Raw genomic sequence first — 20980 nt, 5'->3', positions numbered from 1 at the left:
GTAAAAAAAAACATTTTAGGCACAAAACAAAAATTTTTTAATTTATAACAAAATTTACTTAAACATATTACGAAAATCGACTTTTTGAGAAAAACAATAGTTTTTTTCGATTCCCCCCCGCTGATCTAGCCATTGGACATTAATGGGTCATGTATTTGTAAGTTTCTTTCTATTTTAAGTATTTGGGTCGAGTTTTTTGTGTTTTTCTGGTGTTTGTAAAATGTAAGAACATAGCGAAATAGTATAAACCCATATTATTTCATTCATTCCAAAAATATTTGACATAAACACATTTTTTTTAATGTCCATTTTTTCAGAAAAAAATAATTCTTTAACAACCATTTAAATATTTTTGCTTTAACAACCATTTAAATATTTTTGCTTGAAATCTGCTATATAGGGGCTTCTCGGATTGCTAATTATGAATCCGATGCCCAAAGTTCAAAATGAATTAAAGTGAGAAAAATGCCTTTCTCTGTTAACAAAAATTTTTTTTTAATAACAATATAATATCTTGGATGCTGAATTTCGAAAATCTCTGTCCTCAAATTCGTTATCAGCGACCCATAAAATCTAACAAGTTTTATGAAAAAGCAATTAGAAGAAAAATATATGAAAGGGTTAATAAATCTTTCTAATTTATCATATTGCACATGTGTATTTGCACCTCTTTTTTATTACATATTTAAATAAAACGTGCGCACGCGTGTGTATGTATATATATATATATATATATATATATATATATATATATATGTGCGTGCGTGTGTGTATATTTTTTATGTATATAGGGTAGCAGAGGCAGAAGAGAAAGACCAATAATGGCCAATCGAATGATAGGAGAAAGTAGAGCTTTAGATTTGAAACCTCCAATGGATGAAGGCTTAATGAATTTTCATATTGAGCTTATTGAAACTTGTGTTGATTTAATGGCCCGATATACATTTTCAAATTATTCAGCACGACCAAAAAGGTAATAAATTTCTTAATTTCTTAATCTTTATAAATTAGAGCAAGAGAATAAACTACATTGATATTTTACAATAGGTTGCCAGCTGGCGATTTTCTTCTTAAAGAAGGTCAATCAATGACTTGGATTCTTGGCAACAGACTTATTACTGTAACGACAAGTGGTTGTAGTAATAAAGCTATGCGTGGTGGACTTTGTGACAATTGTTGGGCAGCATGCAAACCTGGCTTTCTTCTACTCGAGCAAACAAAAAACTCTCATTTAAATTTACAGCGTACTTCAAGTATTGAGGTATTTATATAATTTTAAAAAAAGATAAAACGTGTTTACCTTTTGACGACGATGTCATGTGTATGTCTTTCTAAGAAAAATATTATACTAAATTGAAGTACTAACATCTTTAATTTTTTAATAAAATCTAAATAGTTTTTTAATAAAAAAATTTTAATGTAAAACAACTTGACACTGTTTCAAATTTAAATAAGAGAAACAACAAAAACAATTTAAACTTTATATTATTATTATTACACTTTATATTATTGTTCTTTCTTAATTTTTTAATTTTTTTTTTTTGGTCTCAATTTTATTAATTTATATCTCAAAGTCTAGCTATGCAAATTTTTTTCACATTAATCTATTTAGTTCCAAATGTCCACTGTCCAGATAGGAACGTATGCAGAAAAATTTTAGCAGCATTTTAATTTCAAAATGTAATGTAGAATATATTATGTCATGATTGATTCTAAATTTAATTTGTGTAACAAGTAGCAATCTTTAAAAAGTCGATTGTCTAAAATACATTTCCGTATAATTGTAGTATTAGTGAGTATCATTTCTGCATAATTATTGCTGAATATATTTTAGAAAATTTTGCAATTATTGTAGAAACCATTACAGCAATCAAATTGTACAATTATTAGTCAACCATTCTTAAATGAAGATTTCACAAAGAAATATGCATACTATTTCAATATCATTTGTAAATAGATTGACAAAATGTGAAGTTTACAATTATTGCGACATTATCTGCAGAAATTGATTGTTTGGCTATTTCTGGTAATTATTTACATTAGCGATTCTTCACCAATTTTGATGACCTTCAAATATGTTGTCAAGGTTATCATTCTAAACAATATTTCCCTACCTGTTACCGCCGCTCGGCCTTAGTTTTTGAGTTATACACAAAAAATTATTAACGCAAAAGTTTAATAAATACGATACTTTTTTAATTTGCACTAGAACATTTTGGTAATACTTTAAGGAGAGCTCATTCCTCACCGCACAAAACGAACGAATCTGGCAGAAAAAGCGTCGCTCTGCTCCGCAAAGGGAGATATTAACAGTTAAAGTTGACGAAAAAGTTTAATAAATATTATTTTTAAAATTTAAAGCATGGAAATTTGCAAAGGGTTATGTAGAGAACGGGTGGGCGGGAGAGGGGCGGAGTCTGCGCGCGGCTGCATCCTCTCTCCGTAATTTTTCTTAACCTAACCTAACCCAAACATTTTAAAGTCGCTATTTGGTTAATGCAAAAACATTGGAAACGAACAGCGTGGAAAGTCGTAAACCTATGTGGTACTGTACAAGTGTGGACGTTGTTTACTTTACGTTTCATAAATACGATACATATCAGTTGTACATATCAATGTTTGGGTTAGGTTAGGAAAAATTACAGGGGATGCAGGGGGAAGGCGGAGTCCCTGATCGGCCCACGCGTTTTTTGCTGTACCACATCATTTTTCAACTATTCACACAAAACAAGATCCTCATAAATACATGCACATATTATCGCACCGGCAGGAAAATCAATATGTATTTAAAAATGAAAAGATAATTTTATTTAAAGATTTTACTTGTTTAGATGATATTTCGTCAATCGTTCTTTTTTGAGGCAAGTAAATGCCTTTTAGTTATAATGTAGCGGCATGAAAACTTCCATTTTTTAAATATTATTTATACTATTAATAACAACATAAGGTGGATTGCTGAAAAATCAATAAAATTAAAATTTACATAAGTGTTTTTTAATGAGATTATTTAAATTAAATTAAATACCCAAACAGGTCAATTCCTTTTAAAGTATAAATTGTTAAACCCCATTTAAATTTTTTAAATTAAAGGAGCACTACGCAGGTAAGTTAAATAAGACCAAAAATAATTATGTAAAAAATTTAATTTTGGGGCACAATTTATAAAAAATATTTAAAAAAATTTTAAAAACCTAATAAACAATGGTAATAAATGTGATCGCATACTAAATGACGTAAAAAAATATTACTTATGTAAGAAAAAAAAAGAGAACTGGACAATTTTAAAAAATTTGGTTAAAGGAGAAATTAAAAAAAAATAGTTTAAAAAAATATAAAATATAAAATTGCAATTAAAATTAATCATTAAATTAAAAAAAAACATAAATAAGAATAAAAATTTTATTTAAAAAATTAATTATAAAAAATAATTATTACCTGTAAATTGTATAGAAGCAATAAATACGATTTTATTTCCTTCTTTTTAAATTTAATTTTGAATAATCATCAGTCAAAAAATTTAGTATGTGAACTTCTAATTTATAATAACCACCTGTAATTGCACCCAAACCAATTATTTCATTTTATTTTACATTAAAAGTGGAAGTAAAATTTGTTTTAATAAATCCTTCCAATTCTGAAAAAAAAACCATTTTTAAAGATAGAAAGAAATATAAAAATTTTAAGAATTTTTAAAACATTAATTTAAGTTTAATAGATAGTTGGGAAAAAACTGATATAAACAAATTAGAGAATAAAATTTAACCAACCCCAAACACAAAATATACATTATATAAATGCAAAAAAAAGAAAAATTTAAAAATAAACTATGCAAATTTAAATACAATGTTTATATTATTAAATTGAAAACAAATATTAATGCAAAAATAAGAACAAAAAGATTAATTTTTATATTTAAGAAAATTTTAAATGTAAAATAGTAATGAGCCATAAGTTTAAAATTTAAATAATTTAAAAAAACAAAATTTAAAAACTTAAAGAAAAAAAATAATTAAAAAAAAATGGAAAAAAATGGAAAACAATTTTTTAAATTTAAAAAATTACATTAAAATTTAAAAAAATAACTAGTTAGGAAAAATTAAAAAAAATTATTTTAATTAAATTAAAGAAATACTAAAAAAAAAGATTTAAAATAATTTACTAACAAACTGATAGATAGATAGATAGATAGATAGATAGATAGATAGATAGATAGATAGATAGATAGCTTTATTGTCTTTACCCCAAGGGGTATATACAATGGCGCTTTTTTCAATGGAGCGTACCCAAACCATTTACAACTTTTAAAACACATTTTCCATCTACCCGACCTGGCCATCTGCGACCTGTTACATTCTGCACCTCTCTCCCTTCCACGGACCCTCTTTCTTTAACCCTCTGCACTTTCCCTCTTTATCCCCTTTTCTTCTTCTACCCTTTCTTCTCCCTTGTTCCTTCCATTCCTTGAAACTCTGCTATCTCCTCCTCTCTCTATCCTTCTCCTTCCTCTTTATCTCTTTCCTTGTCTTCCTTCTCCTTTCTTTCTGTTTTTCCTTGCCAAACTCCCTCTCTTCTTCCGACTTCGCCAACCTTGGTTTCCTCCATGTCTTTATAACAATCCCAAGAAAAACTTAAATAGAACTCTCCTTCTTGTCCCCCTCCGTCTCCCCTCTTATTCCACCCCTCTCTCCTTCTCTCCCCTCTCCTTTTACTCCACCGACTTCTTCCACCATCTCCCCCTTTTCTCATCCCATTCCCACTCCCTCCTATTTACCCACATAACATCTCCTGTTTTCCACTACCACCTTTCTACCTAATCTCCTCTCCTCTCTCGCTCTCTCCAACATTTTCCATCTTACTTTTCTTTTCTCCCGTGTTAAGTCTTCATCTATCCTTATGCCCCACCTCTTCTTCACCTTCCCTCTTTTCCCCAATAATTTCTCCCTGTCTATCAACCTTCTCATTTCCACAAAAATTACCGTCCCTCCATCTCCCACTCTTTCCATTATCTCGCCCACCTCCACTTCTCTCTCTAGTTCTTTCCTTATTATACCCCATACAAACTTCTCTCTCTCCTCCGCGTCCTTCCCCTCCACTTCCCTCCATATCACGTTCCTCATCCTTCTCTCTATTAGCTTCTTCCTCTCCTCTCGCCTCTTCCTCTCTCTCTCTTAACTTTTTCTCCACCCTCCTCCATACCCCCACCCCATTCCCTCTCTCCCTTGTACCCCCCTCTCTTTTCTTTCTCTCCTGCCTCCCCTTTCCCTCTTCCTACTCCCCTCTTCTCCATCTTCTCGCTCCGTGTCTCTCTGTCATCTTTCTTGCTTCCTTCCTTGTCTGTTCTTTGTCTTTCTGTCTCCTTCCGCTCCTCCTGTCTGCTCTCCGTCACGCCTCTCTTCTCCTTTGCGCCTCTCTCCTCCGTCCTCTTCTCTGCTCCTTCATCTCTGCCTCCCTTCTCCTCCTCGTTCCTTTGTCTCAGTAGTCCCTTTTCTTTCTTCTCCGTTCCTCTTGACTTTTCCGGCTCCTCCCCTCTCTTCTTCTCCCTATCTTCCGGTCTTTCTCCCTGCATACCTCTTTCTTCTTTCTCCTCCTCTGATCTTTCACACCAATTCTCCTTTCTCTGATCACTTCTCTCTACCTATTTCTTTCTCCTCTCTCTCCCCGCCCCTTCACCCTTCTGGATCCTTCCTTTCCCCTTTTTGCCTTCTCCCTTCTCGTCCCGGTGACCTCTCTCCTTCCACTTCTTTTGATCGTCCGTTCTTTCCATCTTTGTCTCCTTCTTTTCTTTGCTCATCTTCTTTACCTCTCCCTTGCTAACCTCCGCACTGCACTCTCCCTCTGTCACCTGCTCACCACTATACTCCCTTCTCCTCTCTTTCCTCTCCATTTCCCACAGTCCCACCAGTTTCTCCACACTCTCCCTTATCCTTCTCAGCTTCTCCAGGATTTCACTCTTCTCCCCCTCGTTCTTTTCCCTTTTCTTTTCTTTTCCTCCCTTCATTATCCTCTGCCACATCTCTATCTCACTTATTTTCTTCCCATTTTTTAAGGGGGCCGTCTACATTAGGAGGCTAAAGTTAAGCACTAATTTATGATTTTTTTCTAATGAAACTAAGCAATGGATCTTTTTGCGATTTTTTTTCACTTATTGTGCATATCTTTAGGTACTCAAAATACAGTACTTTAGGTACAATTTTTATTATAAAATTTTATTTATTTAATTATAAGTTGTAAGCAAAAATGCACAACTGCCTTAAAAAATTTCTTTCACACTGCTTACACGATAACATTCAGTAGAATCGACTGAAAGGAGAAAACCAAAGTTTTTTGTAAAGTTTATGGGTATAGCTTCTAAGTGAACCTAAGAAAGCCATACATTTATAAAAATGACATTTAAAAAAAAATTGATTTTTTGTGAAAAATTTTTGACTTTTTTTTTAAATAACTTTTTTTACATGACTTTTAATTTATATTTTAGGTTCACACAGAAGATAATTTAATAACTTTTAATTAAAAAAAAATAGAAGTGGATCAGTCGATTAGTTATTTTTTAATCGTGTACGCAGTTTCGAAAAAAGTGGTTTTGAGAAAAACGCGTTTAAAGTTTTCAATCAAAGAAAAAGGTTGATAAAAGCTTGCTAATGATTGTTTATCCGTACTTTTTGATTAATTTACTATCCTTTCATATAAATGTTCTCAGTGTCCTCATACAATTCATTCTTCTCTAACAGCCATTGTTTGTCGTAAGTACGCGTTTCCTGTGCAACAGATCTGCTACAACAATTTTGGCTAATTGTGCGATTTTTGTTTATTCTATCCGCAACATTTCTACATACTGGTCCAATAATTATTTCCATGCATGACATGATTCTTAAAACCGACATATATAATAATATAAATAGCCTTCATTGAAAATTTCAGCAGCTATGTAGGCAGCAATTTCAATGATTTTGCGGCCGCAATGGAAGTATTTTGGGGCCAGTTGCCAAATCATCGCATTAAAACTTTTATTGGCATTTTTTGTATACCCACCTAAACACCTCTTAAGTAATTCTTTCTGAGCAGGCATTGTACTTTTTCAAAGACCGTTAGGGATTTTTACTTGCCGTCCCGTTCGGAGCGCTCAGAACGTGCACACTGCACGTGCTCATTTCGGCCTGATACAATTTGAATCTATACTTGGGACTTCAGGAGCATGTTCTACGGATGAAATACTATCGATTTAAGCAAGAAAAAAAATCGATTTTTTTTACCCTCTGTAGACGGCCTCCTTAATACTCGCTCTTCTATAACTCTGTTTTCGGCGGACCACGCGTCTGTACACAGGCTTCACTCGACACGCTACCACCGGCCTATCTCGAGTTTATCGATCTCTTCCTCCTCTTCCCATTGATCTTAGTTCCTCTACTATCGACTCCCTCGATCGATGTATCGATCTCTCTCTTCTACTCTCCTTCCTAGTGCTGTCGCTCCGGACCTGCCCTCTCCCGTCCAACCTCCATACTTCTCTCCCTCCACAGCAACTCCCTTCTTGCCAGCGCCCTCTCCACTACACTCTTCTTGCTCTCAACTAATCTCTCCACGTTCCACTTTCCGCCTTGCCTAACTCCGAAATTTTCGAACCTTCATTTCTCCTCTTCTACCTCATCTCTTTTTCTCCCTTCATTTCCTTATGCGTCTCTTCGCCTCCTTCCTGAATATCCACCTCCTGACTCTCCTCCATTCCTCCCTCCTCCTCCTTCACTTCCAACTCCGGAGCACACACACAACTCACTTCCACCCATTATGGCGCCATTTTTTCTTTCTCAACTTACTAACAAACTGTTCGGATATATTTAAAATTTCTTTAATTGAACATTTTATAGCTTCAATCTCGGCATTTTTGGGATAAAATTTACCAAGAGTGGTAATTAAAGTATTATGCCGTATTAACAATTCAAAAGGTACATTCGCATTATTATATTTGGAATTTTTAGGAAGCCTAGCTTGAACGCCATCTAAATGGATAATCTAGAAAATTTAATTGTAAAGGAGTGTAATATGATTATTTGATAGTAAATAAAATAAAATTAATTGTTTAAAAATTAAAGAAATTAAGAAAAAAAAGGATTTAGGAAAAATAAAAAAGTAAATAAATATATATTAAAAACAAATAAATATTAGAAAATTATAATTTTTTTTTTAATTTACAGAAATTTAATGAAACAGTAAACTTAATTATTCGATAAGATTTCATTTTTAATTAAGTTAATATCATCATTCCAAGCCACTACTTGGATACATTTACCTTTACCATTATTAAGGTAAAATTAAAAAAATTAGAATTGTTTTTTATCCCCAATAAATTGGGGAGGCTTTAAACCATCAACGTATTCGACAATTTCATTGTATTGAAGATAAATTAATTAAAATATGAATTTAAATATTATTGATTCTACGAGACGTAATCAATAATATTTGGGCACATATTTTAATTGAAAATTGTAAATCCCATTTTAATACTGACTAAAAATTGAGTTTTCTTTTTCTATAAAATAGAAAAGGATAATAAAAACGAAAGAACGAGTTAATATTAGATAATCATATTGAAAGAATAAAAACAGGAAAAAAGACAAAATTAAAGAAAATAGCTAAAAAAGGAAGGAAAAATTATGAAATCGTTAAAGAAGAAAAAACTTACACTGCAGAATTTTGCAAGGAATCAAATAATTTATTTGGTGATAACATTTCCAAAGGATTTACAGAAGGATTAACCGAAGATGGATCCAATTGAGCTAGACAAATAAAATTGAAATTAAAAGAGAAAACTAAAAATGTAAGAAAAAGAAAAAAAGATATTTATTAAAGGAAAATTAATTACAAATACCTGAAGAATTTTGACGAGGAGAAGAAGGTGTCGGAGAAGAACAACGCATCGAATCAATATAAGAGCAAGAAGCGACAGATGGAATATCAACCGAATCAAAATTAGACATTTAAAAAATGTAATAAAGGGAAACTACAAATTAAGAATAATAAAAAAACATTAGAAAAATTAAGTAAGATAAATTAGAATATAGAAAAAAAGGAAAAGAGTAAAGAAAAATACATACCTTAAAAATAAGAATAAATATTTTTAAAAAACAAGAGGAAAAACGTTTTAAAAAGAATAGAATATAATATTTGGAATATTGTATTGTAAAAATTATTACTACTCAAATACACAGATAAAATGTATGGAGTGAAGTACAACATTAGAGAAATAAATTAAGTGTAAATAAACTGAATATAAATACAGAAAATGTGAAAAAGTACAATGTTCAGTATGAAAAAGCTAAATGGCGCGCGAAGCGCGCGCATTGTAGTGTTCTAATGTAAAAAAGTCCATGGCTAATAAAGTTATTCAAAATTATCAAATCAGAAAATTAAGTAAATAAAAAGACAGATGTCAAGGAAAGTGAGTTATTGTTAGCAAATGATTGGACTACTTATTGCAGTAAAAATTTAAAGGAGCCTATGTCAAAGAAGCTTGTTGTTAATAATGCAGGCAATAAAAATTATATATATATATTAGTAAATAAGAAAAAATTACAATATTGAATTTATGATATAACTGATGCAATGTAATAAAAGATAAAATATAATCAAAAAAGAAACTGAAAATATTACATGCATGAAAAAAATATAATTATTTCATTTTTCTAATATAAAATTATTATTTTTCAGGGAAGATAAAAGAAACAGATAAATGTACCTCGAAAAGACACTTTGAACAAATAAATAATAATGTAATTATCGAGAATTAAAGTTCATATTACTGCAAAAGAAAAAATTTTTGGAAGAATATAAAATAAAAATGGAAATTTTAAAACTAAAAAGGGAAATTAAGGAAAATCAGCTTTCTATTCTAAAAAAAATGTAAAAAATATTATTTGTTCATTACAATACAAATTTTATATTTTGTTTGAATGTATCATATAAATGTGATATTTTAGTTCTCATTTTTCTTTCAAATCTTGCTTTCTCAGTTTTCTACTTTTATATGCAAGTTATGCATTAATTTTTTATAAAAAAGATATTTATTTATTGTATATCGAAGATGTTTGCATTAATTAGATTTATGATTTTCTTTTTATAACATGATTTCTAATTTTCCAGTTTCTGCCGTTATTTTTAGTTATTATAATTATGAAAATAAAGTTGCATACTAAATTCACTGTTTAGTCATGTTTTGTCATTAATAATTATTTTGTATTTTACCTTGAAAGTTTATAGTTGTGTAATGAATGTATAAAATTGTTTTGTTTTGTTTTACTGTGCAATAAAATTTATATTTTCTATTTTAAGTATTATGTTCTTAAATTTTTTACCTTCAAAATTTAAATATGAAGTTAACTGAATATGATGTAGTCTTATTTTTGCACGTATAAAAATAATAATTATAAAATTGATAAATTTTTATAAATATTAATATTTAATCTAAAATTTTTTTAATGTTTTATGTCAAAAATGAATATGCAATTTTTATACGTACATTTTACATATTTATTATAACATTTATACATATTTCAATATAAACACTATTGTATATATTAAGATTGAATAATCATATATATTAGAATTAAAAAAGAAAATAATTATAGATTTGCAAAATAATTATTGATTAAATTATGTCTTATTAGATTATTTTCATTTATTCCAACATTTATTAATTCAACATTTGGCACAGGGACATTATTGGCAATATTAATAGCAACTTCCTGATCATTATTTATTGGTGGTATCTTCTCCTTTTCATCACAAGCTTTATTATGTAAAACGGCTGTAGCTACTAACATAGCTTGAATTGTGTCTAATTTTAAACGTATTCCAATTGCTAATGCCGGAAATCTCCTCTTCCATATTCCATATGATGTTCCTACAACATTTCTTGTACGAATTAATGATTCATTATAAAGTGCTTCAACATTATTTTTTACTTGCTGCAGAGGAGTTAATAAATAAGACTTTATTGGATAGTCACTATCTCCAACTAATATATTTTCTCCAAAATGTCCATTTTCGAAGGCAGCACATAAAGCAGAATTTCTAAATATATGACTGTCGCGAGAAGATTCTGGCCTTCGTACAACTATATCTCTTACTTTCAGAAATGGATCTGCAACAGTTTGCACATATAAAGAAAAGAATTGTTTCTCTCCTATTTTGGAATATTTCAGCATTATGACCGCCTGGTGATTGTATCTTAACGTGGGTACAGTCTAATGCTCCAATACATCTTAGAAATCTGGCAATATTGTAAAATGCTTGTTTTACTTGAGTAGCGTCATTACCTTCAGGTATTTTTAACAAATTCTGGAAATTACACGGGCACCCTAAAAAGGAAAGTGACCCTTGGCCCAAAGGAAGAGCCAAAAACGATAAAAATACTGAAGCTAAAGATAGCAAAAATAAGAATAAAGAAATTAAAATGACAAAATGCTCGGAATCAGCGAGCAACGATAGCAACGAGAGCTCAAGCGATGACTCGAGTTCGGCGCGCACGGCCGCAGCGTATCAGATTACGCACGTAAAGCGTACGATGGACAGTAAAACAGACTTAAATATGCTAGCACTGCCCGTATGCGAGGCCGAACGAGAAAGAATCAAATTTATCATCGATATCGGCGCAACCATTTCATTCATAAAACTGGAAACACTAAAAGATGACGCCATTATATAAATGGAAAATCGAAAGAAAATCACCGGCTTTAATGGACACTCGATTACAACTATAGGAAAAACTCGTATACGTATTCCGATCCGAGAAGGAAAAATTAGTTACTCGGTATATGTAATTCAAGATAATACGCCTGTGAAATACGACGGAATATTGGGCGCCGAGTTTTTACACAAACATAAATTAAAATGTGATACAGGCAAAAAATAGTAAAAATCGGGAAAACGAGCTTTAAGCTTTATCCCCATAAGAGAATCATGTTGCATGCCGGGTAGGAGTAAAACGACTCAAAAGAAAAAGTGAAGCATTCATTGGTACCTGTTTAATAAAGCCTCCAGACTTCGAATGCCCTACAAGCATCTTGGACGCAAGAATTAACCCTCTGCTAACACATCTTATTTTTCTTTCGATTCCTACACACAGGGGTTACGCTAACCCCAAAATTTCGTTGACTTACATCTCCACATGTATTTAATCAATTTTAACTTTTTTTTTCTTTAATCGAAAGGAAAAATCTCAGAATTATGATGGTCTTGACTGAGAAGTCGAAGATATTAAAAGAAAAAAGATTTTTTTGAAAAGAATGAGAAAGGAAAGAAAAATTTTTGTAAAAATTTGCCTTTTTTTTAAACGCTCGTATTTATTAGAAAAAAATAGATAAAGTAATTAAAATGGTGTTCAATGAAAAGGGGAAGAGTTGTACTTTAAGGGGTTACACCAACCTAGCGGAAAAAAAAAATTCGATTTTTTTTTATTACATTTTTTTGAAGTTTCAAGTTTCGAGAATATATCCTGAAAGTTTTATGTTGATATCTGAAAAAATGCCGGAATTACAGAGAGTTGAGTAAAACGGGATCGAGCGTTCGAGTGCTCGAATTGGAGCAATATCAACATAAATCGCCACTGGACGATGATGTGATTAAAGCCATTCGTCCAATATTTGAAAACAACTTTCTAGTGATAATTTACTGGAGAAATGCGTCGGTGGATTTACGCAAAACGTTAACGAAAGTTTGAACAATCTGATTTGGCGCATAGCGCCAAAAGTGCAGCACAGCGGTGCACACGTTGTGCAAATTGCTGCCAACACATTTAATTAAGATGCTGCCGCATATTTATTAATGATAATAAAAGAATTGTGCTGCATATTGCGAAAATCAAGACCGAGCGCGCATCAATGTGGCCGAAGTACGAGCGCAGAAGGCGACGCGCGAAGAAAAGATTGCTCGCTGTCAACAAAAGTCTTCACAAAGCACTGCTGTTATTGATGTGGAAGGAATTTCATATGGCCCCAGAATTGTCGACTAGAGGTAAAGTGCAAAATTCGGCTATTAACAATAGTAGAACTAAACTTGAAACTTTAAACACGTTTTTCTCAAAACATGGTTTTCAAAGTCGGTGACCACCAGATCTCAAAAACTAATCAATGGATCGTTTTCAAATTTTTACACAATACTCTCAAAAACATTCTTTTGTCGGTGACGATCTATTTTTTTTTTAATCGGTCTTCATTAAAAAATAAAAAAATGAAAAGGACAAAAATTTTTCGTTTTTTTTTTTTAATTTTAACTTCAACTCATCGCCATTTTGTAACAAACGATAAAATCGACAATCGGCGATCGTCACCGACAAATCACTACTGTTAACTTAAAAACACCATTTTGTTTTTTTGTTTCAGATGGATCGTTTAGACGGGACAGTGGTCACCGCAAAATGCGTTTTTCCAAACCTCAATGTGTGTCGGCGGCCATATTTCTGCTTTCCGTCGCCATTGTTTAATAAAAAAATTTTTTTTATATTTTCGAAACATAAGTCAATAATCACCCAAAATTTCATTTAATTCCCACTACCCGTTTAGGAGGAATAAAATATCAAAGTTAGGCCTGTTTTTCGACCGTCTAGGTTGGTGTAACCCCTTAAGAATCTATCGTCAGTTTTTTTATTTTGTTCAAAAAGTATATTTATTTTGTAATGTGAATTTAGTAAAAAATGAATGCAGTTTAAACACAATAGTAAAAGAAAATAGTAATATTTATTTAAAAAACAATTATTAATACACAAAAACAATTATTAATATAAAAAATATTTATTACAAAAGATTTTATTTGTTATAGAAAAAATTTTTAATTTGTAATGCTACAATTGCAGCATATTTTCACAAAGTGATCGCGACATTGGTAATATATATAAGTACTGTATGCGTAAATGATACGTAATGAACAAAAAAGTAACTTTACTTACTCTTCAAATTTGGAACTTTTCCATTTTTTTTTTGTTACGTTCTCTACACACGGGGTAACTATAACCCCAACACACACTTTCGATGCTCTTACTTCTGTTGTTTTCAGAACATTCACAACGCTCAAAGAGGAATAAGTAGAGCACAGTTCAAACTTTATCCCCCTCCCAGTTCCAGCGTCCCCTTGCTAAATACTTTTAAGTAGCGAACATTTCAAAATCGACTGGGGTTACCGTAACTCCATGTGTAGGCAGAGGGTTAACATCATGCACGCGCGCGCGCGCGAGAGAGAGAGAGAGAGAGAGAGAGAGAGAGAGAGAGAGAGTGAGAGGGAGGGAGGGAGGGAGGGAAGGGGAGAGGGAGAGAGAGAGAGAGAACGTAAATAGGTGTATGCGTAGGTACGAGCATGATAAAGTATCAGCAATGAACATGGGTTTTCTTTATTATTTGGCGATAAATCATGTTTTTCTCGCATTTTTTGAAAGAAACTGCCATTATTTGTATTGATTATGTTTTATCATGACTTACATAAAATAGTGAGCTTGTGTATTTTTAAAGTGTTTTGAAAAGATTTTACAAAAAAAAGCGAGAAAATTCAAAATATTTTGGTTATACGATTTTTCAATTTTTGACTGTTATATTAAATCCGCCATATTGAATTTTTGAAAAATTCTAACGAGGTTTGAATAAGCAGATATTTATTTCACGATTTATCCCTATTACAATGATTCTGCAAAACATTTTCGCATCCAAAATGTGAAATTTTTGGAAAAAATTTCGAAAAATATTACACTTTTTGGACAAAGAGGCCATAACTTCTTTTACTCGATTTATAGATTAATTCCGATGTCAGTATTTGGCAGAGAAAGACTATCGAAAACGCCATGTTAAATTTTTTTTTACATTTATAAAAATTTAAACCGTAAACGTGAAAAAAAAATTAGACATTTGTCCGTAAATGGGTTTAAAATTTTATTTTAACTAAATTTTTTAATTTTGTATTGTTATTTTTTTAAGATTAAACGTTTTATAATAATTATTATATATAGAAGAATGCCACCATTAGAACGCTTTTCTAAATTGGAACCCGTTTATTTCTTGGAAACTAAACATTACATCGTACGAATACCGATAAAAACATGATCCGCTTGGTTAATTAAAGAAGTAAAAATTTATATGTTATAAATTTAGACTTTTTTTTTATAAAATATGCTAAAAACAAATTTGCCAAAAGCGAGAGTTTTATTTGCACAATTTCTTCTTGCAAATTGCACATTTTAAACAAAATAATCGATAACATTACTATCATTTCACATGTATTATAGTTTCTTAAAAATGTTTTTTTATTTTCCTCTTGTATTTATTTCGTAGTGCAGTTTTAAACATTGTCGTGTGTGCGTAAATTGAAACACTTTATGAGATCAGAAGTCTAGTAATGACAACTGTTACTAAGCCGTGATCGTAACTTTAATATATAATTTATATATGTTGTGACGTGACAACTGCGGGCTGTTGTCTATCACAAGGGCCTTGGTAGCCCTTACGCGTTTACATCACGCAGGTCTTGCGTCCTCCCGCTTGGGAGTGGACGCGGAAGCGTGACGCGTTTCTGTCTGTGTCGTCCCGTGTGTTGTTTTTTTATTAAATTGTTGGAATTTTTGCGACTGTTGTATTGTGAGGGCGACGGAAATCGGCGACCGAGAGAAGCTCATTGTGTAACATTAGACGCCTCGTCTCGACGAAGGACGTTTCCGGGAGTCGCGGAGTGAGCTGTCGACTAGGGATTTACAGAGACCCCTTTCGATCGGGGGCCCGCAGGTCGTACCGCCCTTTACCTTGCTTGCAATTTTACAGCACATTAAAAGTTTTTGTTACTATTGCCGAATTACGATTGCAGGATCTTAGGAAAGGCACGCAGGAAAAGATGCCCTGACGGCGCGGCTCCAGAGTAGATCCCGCCGGAATCCCGGCAAGAGCTACGCGGATTGACTGCATTTTTTCCGCCCATGGAGAGGCAAGGACCACATCCTGGAGACGGAGGATGCGTTCAGTTAAGAGACGAGGAGCCGCTGCCAAGAAGGGAGCGCGAAATTCACGTGCGTAGAGCCCCGAAAATTCGATAATTGCGCCTAGGATTCACCAGCAAGTAGCGGCAACGCACGTCAGGCGTTGCGCGCACATCGAGTCGGAAAATCGCGGTCAATAAGGGCCCGGCTTATCATAGGCAAGGTGGGGCGCGTCATCGAGTGGCCCTCGCAGAATCAAGGATTGAACACTGATTGCGGTCCGTGCGTTATCAATCCCGAGCCATTGGAGATTGTAAGAGGACGCAGGAGCCAGAGTATCCCGACTCGGAAGAAGCTGGGGAGGAATTGATTCGGTGAGACGAACGTCACTAAATCATTGTAAAGCCGTCGATTTCACGGTTGGGCGAGCTGCGAAGGATCACGGATTTATTAGTCTTTCCGTTGTTAACATGGCGGCCAATCTTACATTACAACAACATCACGAGAACACGGTCGCCCCGACACCCGGGCGGCTTAGGGCCACGACCAGGGACGGAGGCGAAGTTGGCCGTCGCTCGCGAGCACGGTTACAGTGTAATAACTTAAATATTTCGAGACGAGATTTCACGATTTACATCGATAGACAATAGATGAGTCGAAAAAGGCCTGCCTGTTAAAAAAATGCTTTTTAGGCGAACTTAACGGAATAACATAGAATTTATAGAACTACGTAATTTAGATAAGATGTATAAATCATTAAAATATGATACTTAATACTTCGATCGTATACATGTTCCAAATTAGTCGCCCATTTCGTCAGAGGCTCTTTTTGACATGTATTGAAAACATTAAATATTAAACAAATACGAAGCAGTACTATAAAAATTATTATATTATTTAATAGAAGATACTTTTTAATTCGAATTCGTGTTTTTACAAGTGCTTTTCTAACTATTATTTAAGAAATATAGTCCAAAAACCAACTGGTGTTCCAAATTCGGTGCTTTTCCTCCATTACAATCTGTGTAAATATTATTTGGGTTAAAATATTTTTGAATGAAAATACAATAATATTATCACTTCAGTTTTATTTTTTAAAAGTAGTACAATATTTTATGTTTTAAGGAATACAGGAGTTTTATATGGTTTATTCTTTTTAGCTGTTTCACTGATGCAATAAGTCAAAATAAGACAAATATATTTTTTTTTATTCTAACTTTTATTGCAGTAATGCAGTTAAAAGAACAGACCTATATATTCTCCTTCTAATTGGCGCAATTGAAAAATTTCATACATCTTTAAAAAAATATATTTTTTTGTTTTAATTAAATATGGTAATTATTTACATTTCTAATTTTAGGACCCGTTAATAAATGCACCATAACCTGATAATATTAATAGCAAACCCCATAACCATGGGAAATAACGAGAAAAATTCTAACATGATACTATATCTTTGACATTACAAACTCAATAGCTGCATGAACTCTTAGATGTCCAATTATACCTTTCATAATTCGTCTAAAACGAATTCTAGCCCTATATTCTTTAACAGCAAACCCAAAAACTCTAATTTCCGGGATTTTCCGTATGTTTAGAGCATAACTCATGATTGCCTGTGTTCGCGTACTCTTTTCGAAGAACGACCTATAAAGTAAATTTTTTTTACGGTTTTTATCTTTCACAACTTTTTCTCTTTTTAACATCCAACAGAAGTAGTCATTATATTCTCGTCCCACTTACTTTGGTTACGACGTTTCTCTAATGTCTTGATAGAATTCTATTGGAAACAGAGAGTGTTCTTTTATGAAGAACACTTCCTGTTCTTTATTGTAATTTCTAAGATTTTGTGAGAAGTAATCGAAATGTAACTGGAGAAAATGTAGCTTGAGGTCCATTAAACATCTTAATGCATGGAAGTTTTTCACCATATTGACTACTAAGTCTCTATAGTCTTCACTTCTGTAATTACCTAAAAAATTTTCAACTATCTTGTAACGACCGTTTTTTTCTACACGGACGTAGCTCGTCGGGATCTAGGGTAGAAAAGGTCCTGAGGCAATGAATTGTACCCGACGGTGTACTTGGTTTCTTAATGATTATATTTAAATGAATATTTACAAGTATATTTACAGTATGTATAGGATAGCTGACGTTTCGGCGTCAGCTGTTCGTCGGAATCCGCGGCGTTGTTCGGTGGTGAAGGCGGGGTGCGCGGTGCGATGGTCGGGGATATCCCGCTGTGTCGTGTACAAGTTGCGAGACGCGGGAGTGCGCGGCGTGGGGCGCGGAGCCGTGTTCACGCGGAGCGTAGGTGATCGTGGATGCGCGGCCGATACGTTCTCGTCCCGTGTCGGAGATGACGTGTGTCTTAGGAAACGGCACCGGTCCCGAGAATACTCGGGGGAGACGGAGAACGCTCGATCTCTTGCGTCCGGGCCGTGTATTTAGGATGGAGATGAGCTGCGGCCGAGACTGCCTCGGCGAAGGCGGAGAACACTCCACCCTCGACTGTTGAGCCCAGGATAAGGATGTGGGTGATCGTGGCCAAGAGCGCTTGGCGAAAGCGGAGACGCTCCACTCTACTACTTGATCGAGGAGGACTTCTCGTCGTATCGGGCGGACAGGATTGCCGGAATACGGTCGGTCGAGAAGTGCAGGGGGTACAAACTTCCATTGGTTTCTTGGTACCAGTGTTTGCAACGCCCTCGCTAAGTATCCGTCCATGGCCGAGAACTAAAGAGGACCAAAGAGTATAGTACTGTAGGTAAAGTAGGCAGTTTAAGTGGTTAGCCACAGTTAGCCATAATATCATATAATCCCAGTGAACACAGTAATATAGCAGCAGTGTAACAGCAATGTAACCGAATATAACAGGTTACGTTACTCTGAAATTACACGTAACTTACATGTAAGTTGCAATTTCCGACTCAGCAATATAACATGTTATAATTACATGTTATCTAACCGTTACACAACAGTTACAAAGAAAAATAAAATAAAATAAAAATTTCATTTTTTAAAAATTATTTTTATCAACAGCACATACTACATTTAGAATAAATTTTTATTAATTAATTAAATTTAAATTATGTTATTTTTTATTTTATTCTTACTTGCCGCTGCAAGGTTTGAACCCGGGACCTTAGGATTACGAACCTTGTACTCTACCTGCTACGCCAATTTGACTTATCGATATGGGTACTTGTTATTGTCTACATATACCTATATGTAAACTGACGCGACTATATTATTTTTTATAAAAGCAATTAAATTTTGCAAGACATTAAAAATAAATAGCATTAATTTATTTACTTATTAATTTCATTGTTAAATTTATAAATATTGTATAACAATAATATAAAACTACAAGCACAAAAGAGACGCATGAAAAAAGTTATTAAGGAGCTGAAACAACGAAATCTAAATGAGACAATAACATTAAAAAGAAGAAAAAATAAGGATCAAAACGATAAGACTACAAAAATACGAAGGTTTCATAAACATGATGTTAAGAAATAACGATGTTCCACCACAGGTAGTGTTATCATTTCCCTCTTTAATTCCCGTTTAATTTCACATAACATATCCCAATACTGCATAATGCCTTGAATCATGTGTAATTTGTCTGATATTATATTAATATACATAAAATTTTATCGTGTGATTTTTGCACAACTACAATATTGTTAATACATAAATATTAATCTATATATTAGTATATTGTATATAATATATTGTATTGTATATATGAATTTGTGACGTACTAAAATAAAATAATATATAATCTTTTATTTATATGTATTTTTCTTTGTAACCCACCATTGCAAACAATAGTAATAATAAACACATACACGCACTCATACCACTTAAACTGCCTACTTTACCTACAGTACTATACTCTTTGGTCCTTTTTAGTTCTCGGCCATGGACGGATACTTAGCGAGGGCGTTGCAAACACTGGTACCAAGAAATCAATGGAAGTTTGTACCCCCTGGAGAAGTGTCTTGGTCCTCCACCGGGACGGCCTTTTATACCCGTCCGGGTGGAGGTTCGTAAGGTTTCGCGAGCGCTCGGGTTCCTCCGTGTCCGATCCCCTCCGCTCGAGCGAGCGGAGGGCCGGTGCGCGGATCGTCGGAGATGTCTCCGACGAGAGATGTGTTTTTATGACGGGCCGGTGCCCGTATAGCGGCCCGACGGGTGTTCGGTCGGGCCGCGCGCGCGGACGGTGGAAGCCGGCGGACGGGAGGTTCGTTACAATCTTTTTAAAACTAAGCCATGCAGCTCATTTGTCAGGATTCATTGTATCGAGAAATCCTTGATCTCTTAACAACATACGAATTTCAGGGCCATCAAAATTCTTTCCTTTAATTTTGCATCTGATATTGCCGGGAATTTTAAACGGGAATTAAAGATCTGAGGATATTCTGTTCGATGGGATAAAGCGCGACATCTTAGGAAACTTTCAATATGGAATGACCTTTACTTTAAGAATTCAAGTATCAAGTATTCAAGTATCAAGTCATTTCTCGATACAATGAATGCCGAGCTGTATGGTTTAGTTTTAAGAAGATAGTCGAAAACTTTTTGGATAATTACAGAAGTGAAGACTAAGGACTTAGTAGCTGATATAGTGGAAAACTTCCATGCATTAAGGTGTTTAATAAAACTCAAGCTACACTTTTTCCATTCACATTTCAATTACTTCCCACAAAATCTTGGAAATTACAGTGAAGAACAGAGAAAACGATTCTATCTAGACACTAGAGAAATGGAACGTCGTTACTAAGGCAGATGAAACGAAAATATGATAGCTGATTTCTGTTGGATGTTAAAGAAAGAAAAAATTGTGAAAAATAAAAACTGTAAAAGGAATCTGCTTCATAAGTTATTCGATGATAAAAGAGTACTCAAACACAGGCAATCATGAGTAATGCTCTAAATATACAGAATAATGTTAAAAAATCCCGGGAGTTATAGAGTTTTAGGGTTTGCTACTGAAAAATACAGTGCTATAAAGTTATGCGATTCGTTTTGGAC

The 20980-nt window shown here is 33.4% G+C and overlaps 2 protein-coding genes across 7 annotated transcripts in view; one reads left to right on the top strand and one right to left on the bottom strand.

The window, feature by feature from the left end:
* Nucleotides 1–20980, top strand: part of LOC105837229 (tuberin) — a 210931-nt gene that overhangs the window by 77355 nt on the left and 112596 nt on the right. For all 6 annotated transcript variants that reach the window (XM_036289105.1, XM_036289113.1, XM_036289124.1 and 3 more), the window contains exons 18-19: nt 792–973; nt 1048–1261. In XM_036289105.1, coding sequence (XP_036144998.1) covers nt 792–973; nt 1048–1261 — 396 coding nt within the window. The remainder of the gene's footprint in view (nt 1–791; nt 974–1047; nt 1262–20980) is intronic.
* LOC118646394 (protein PXR1-like) lies at nt 4140–6475 on the bottom strand. Its single transcript, XM_036289142.1, has one exon. The coding sequence runs from the start codon at nt 6011–6013 to the stop codon at nt 5636–5638; it is 378 nt and encodes a 125-aa protein (XP_036145035.1). The 5' UTR covers nt 6014–6475; the 3' UTR covers nt 4140–5635.

This window comes from Monomorium pharaonis, chromosome 1 (genome assembly GCF_013373865.1).
Source record: "Monomorium pharaonis isolate MP-MQ-018 chromosome 1, ASM1337386v2, whole genome shotgun sequence".
NCBI lineage: Eukaryota > Metazoa > Arthropoda > Insecta > Hymenoptera > Formicidae > Monomorium > Monomorium pharaonis.
This window is presented reverse-complemented; position numbering and strand designations above follow the sequence as displayed.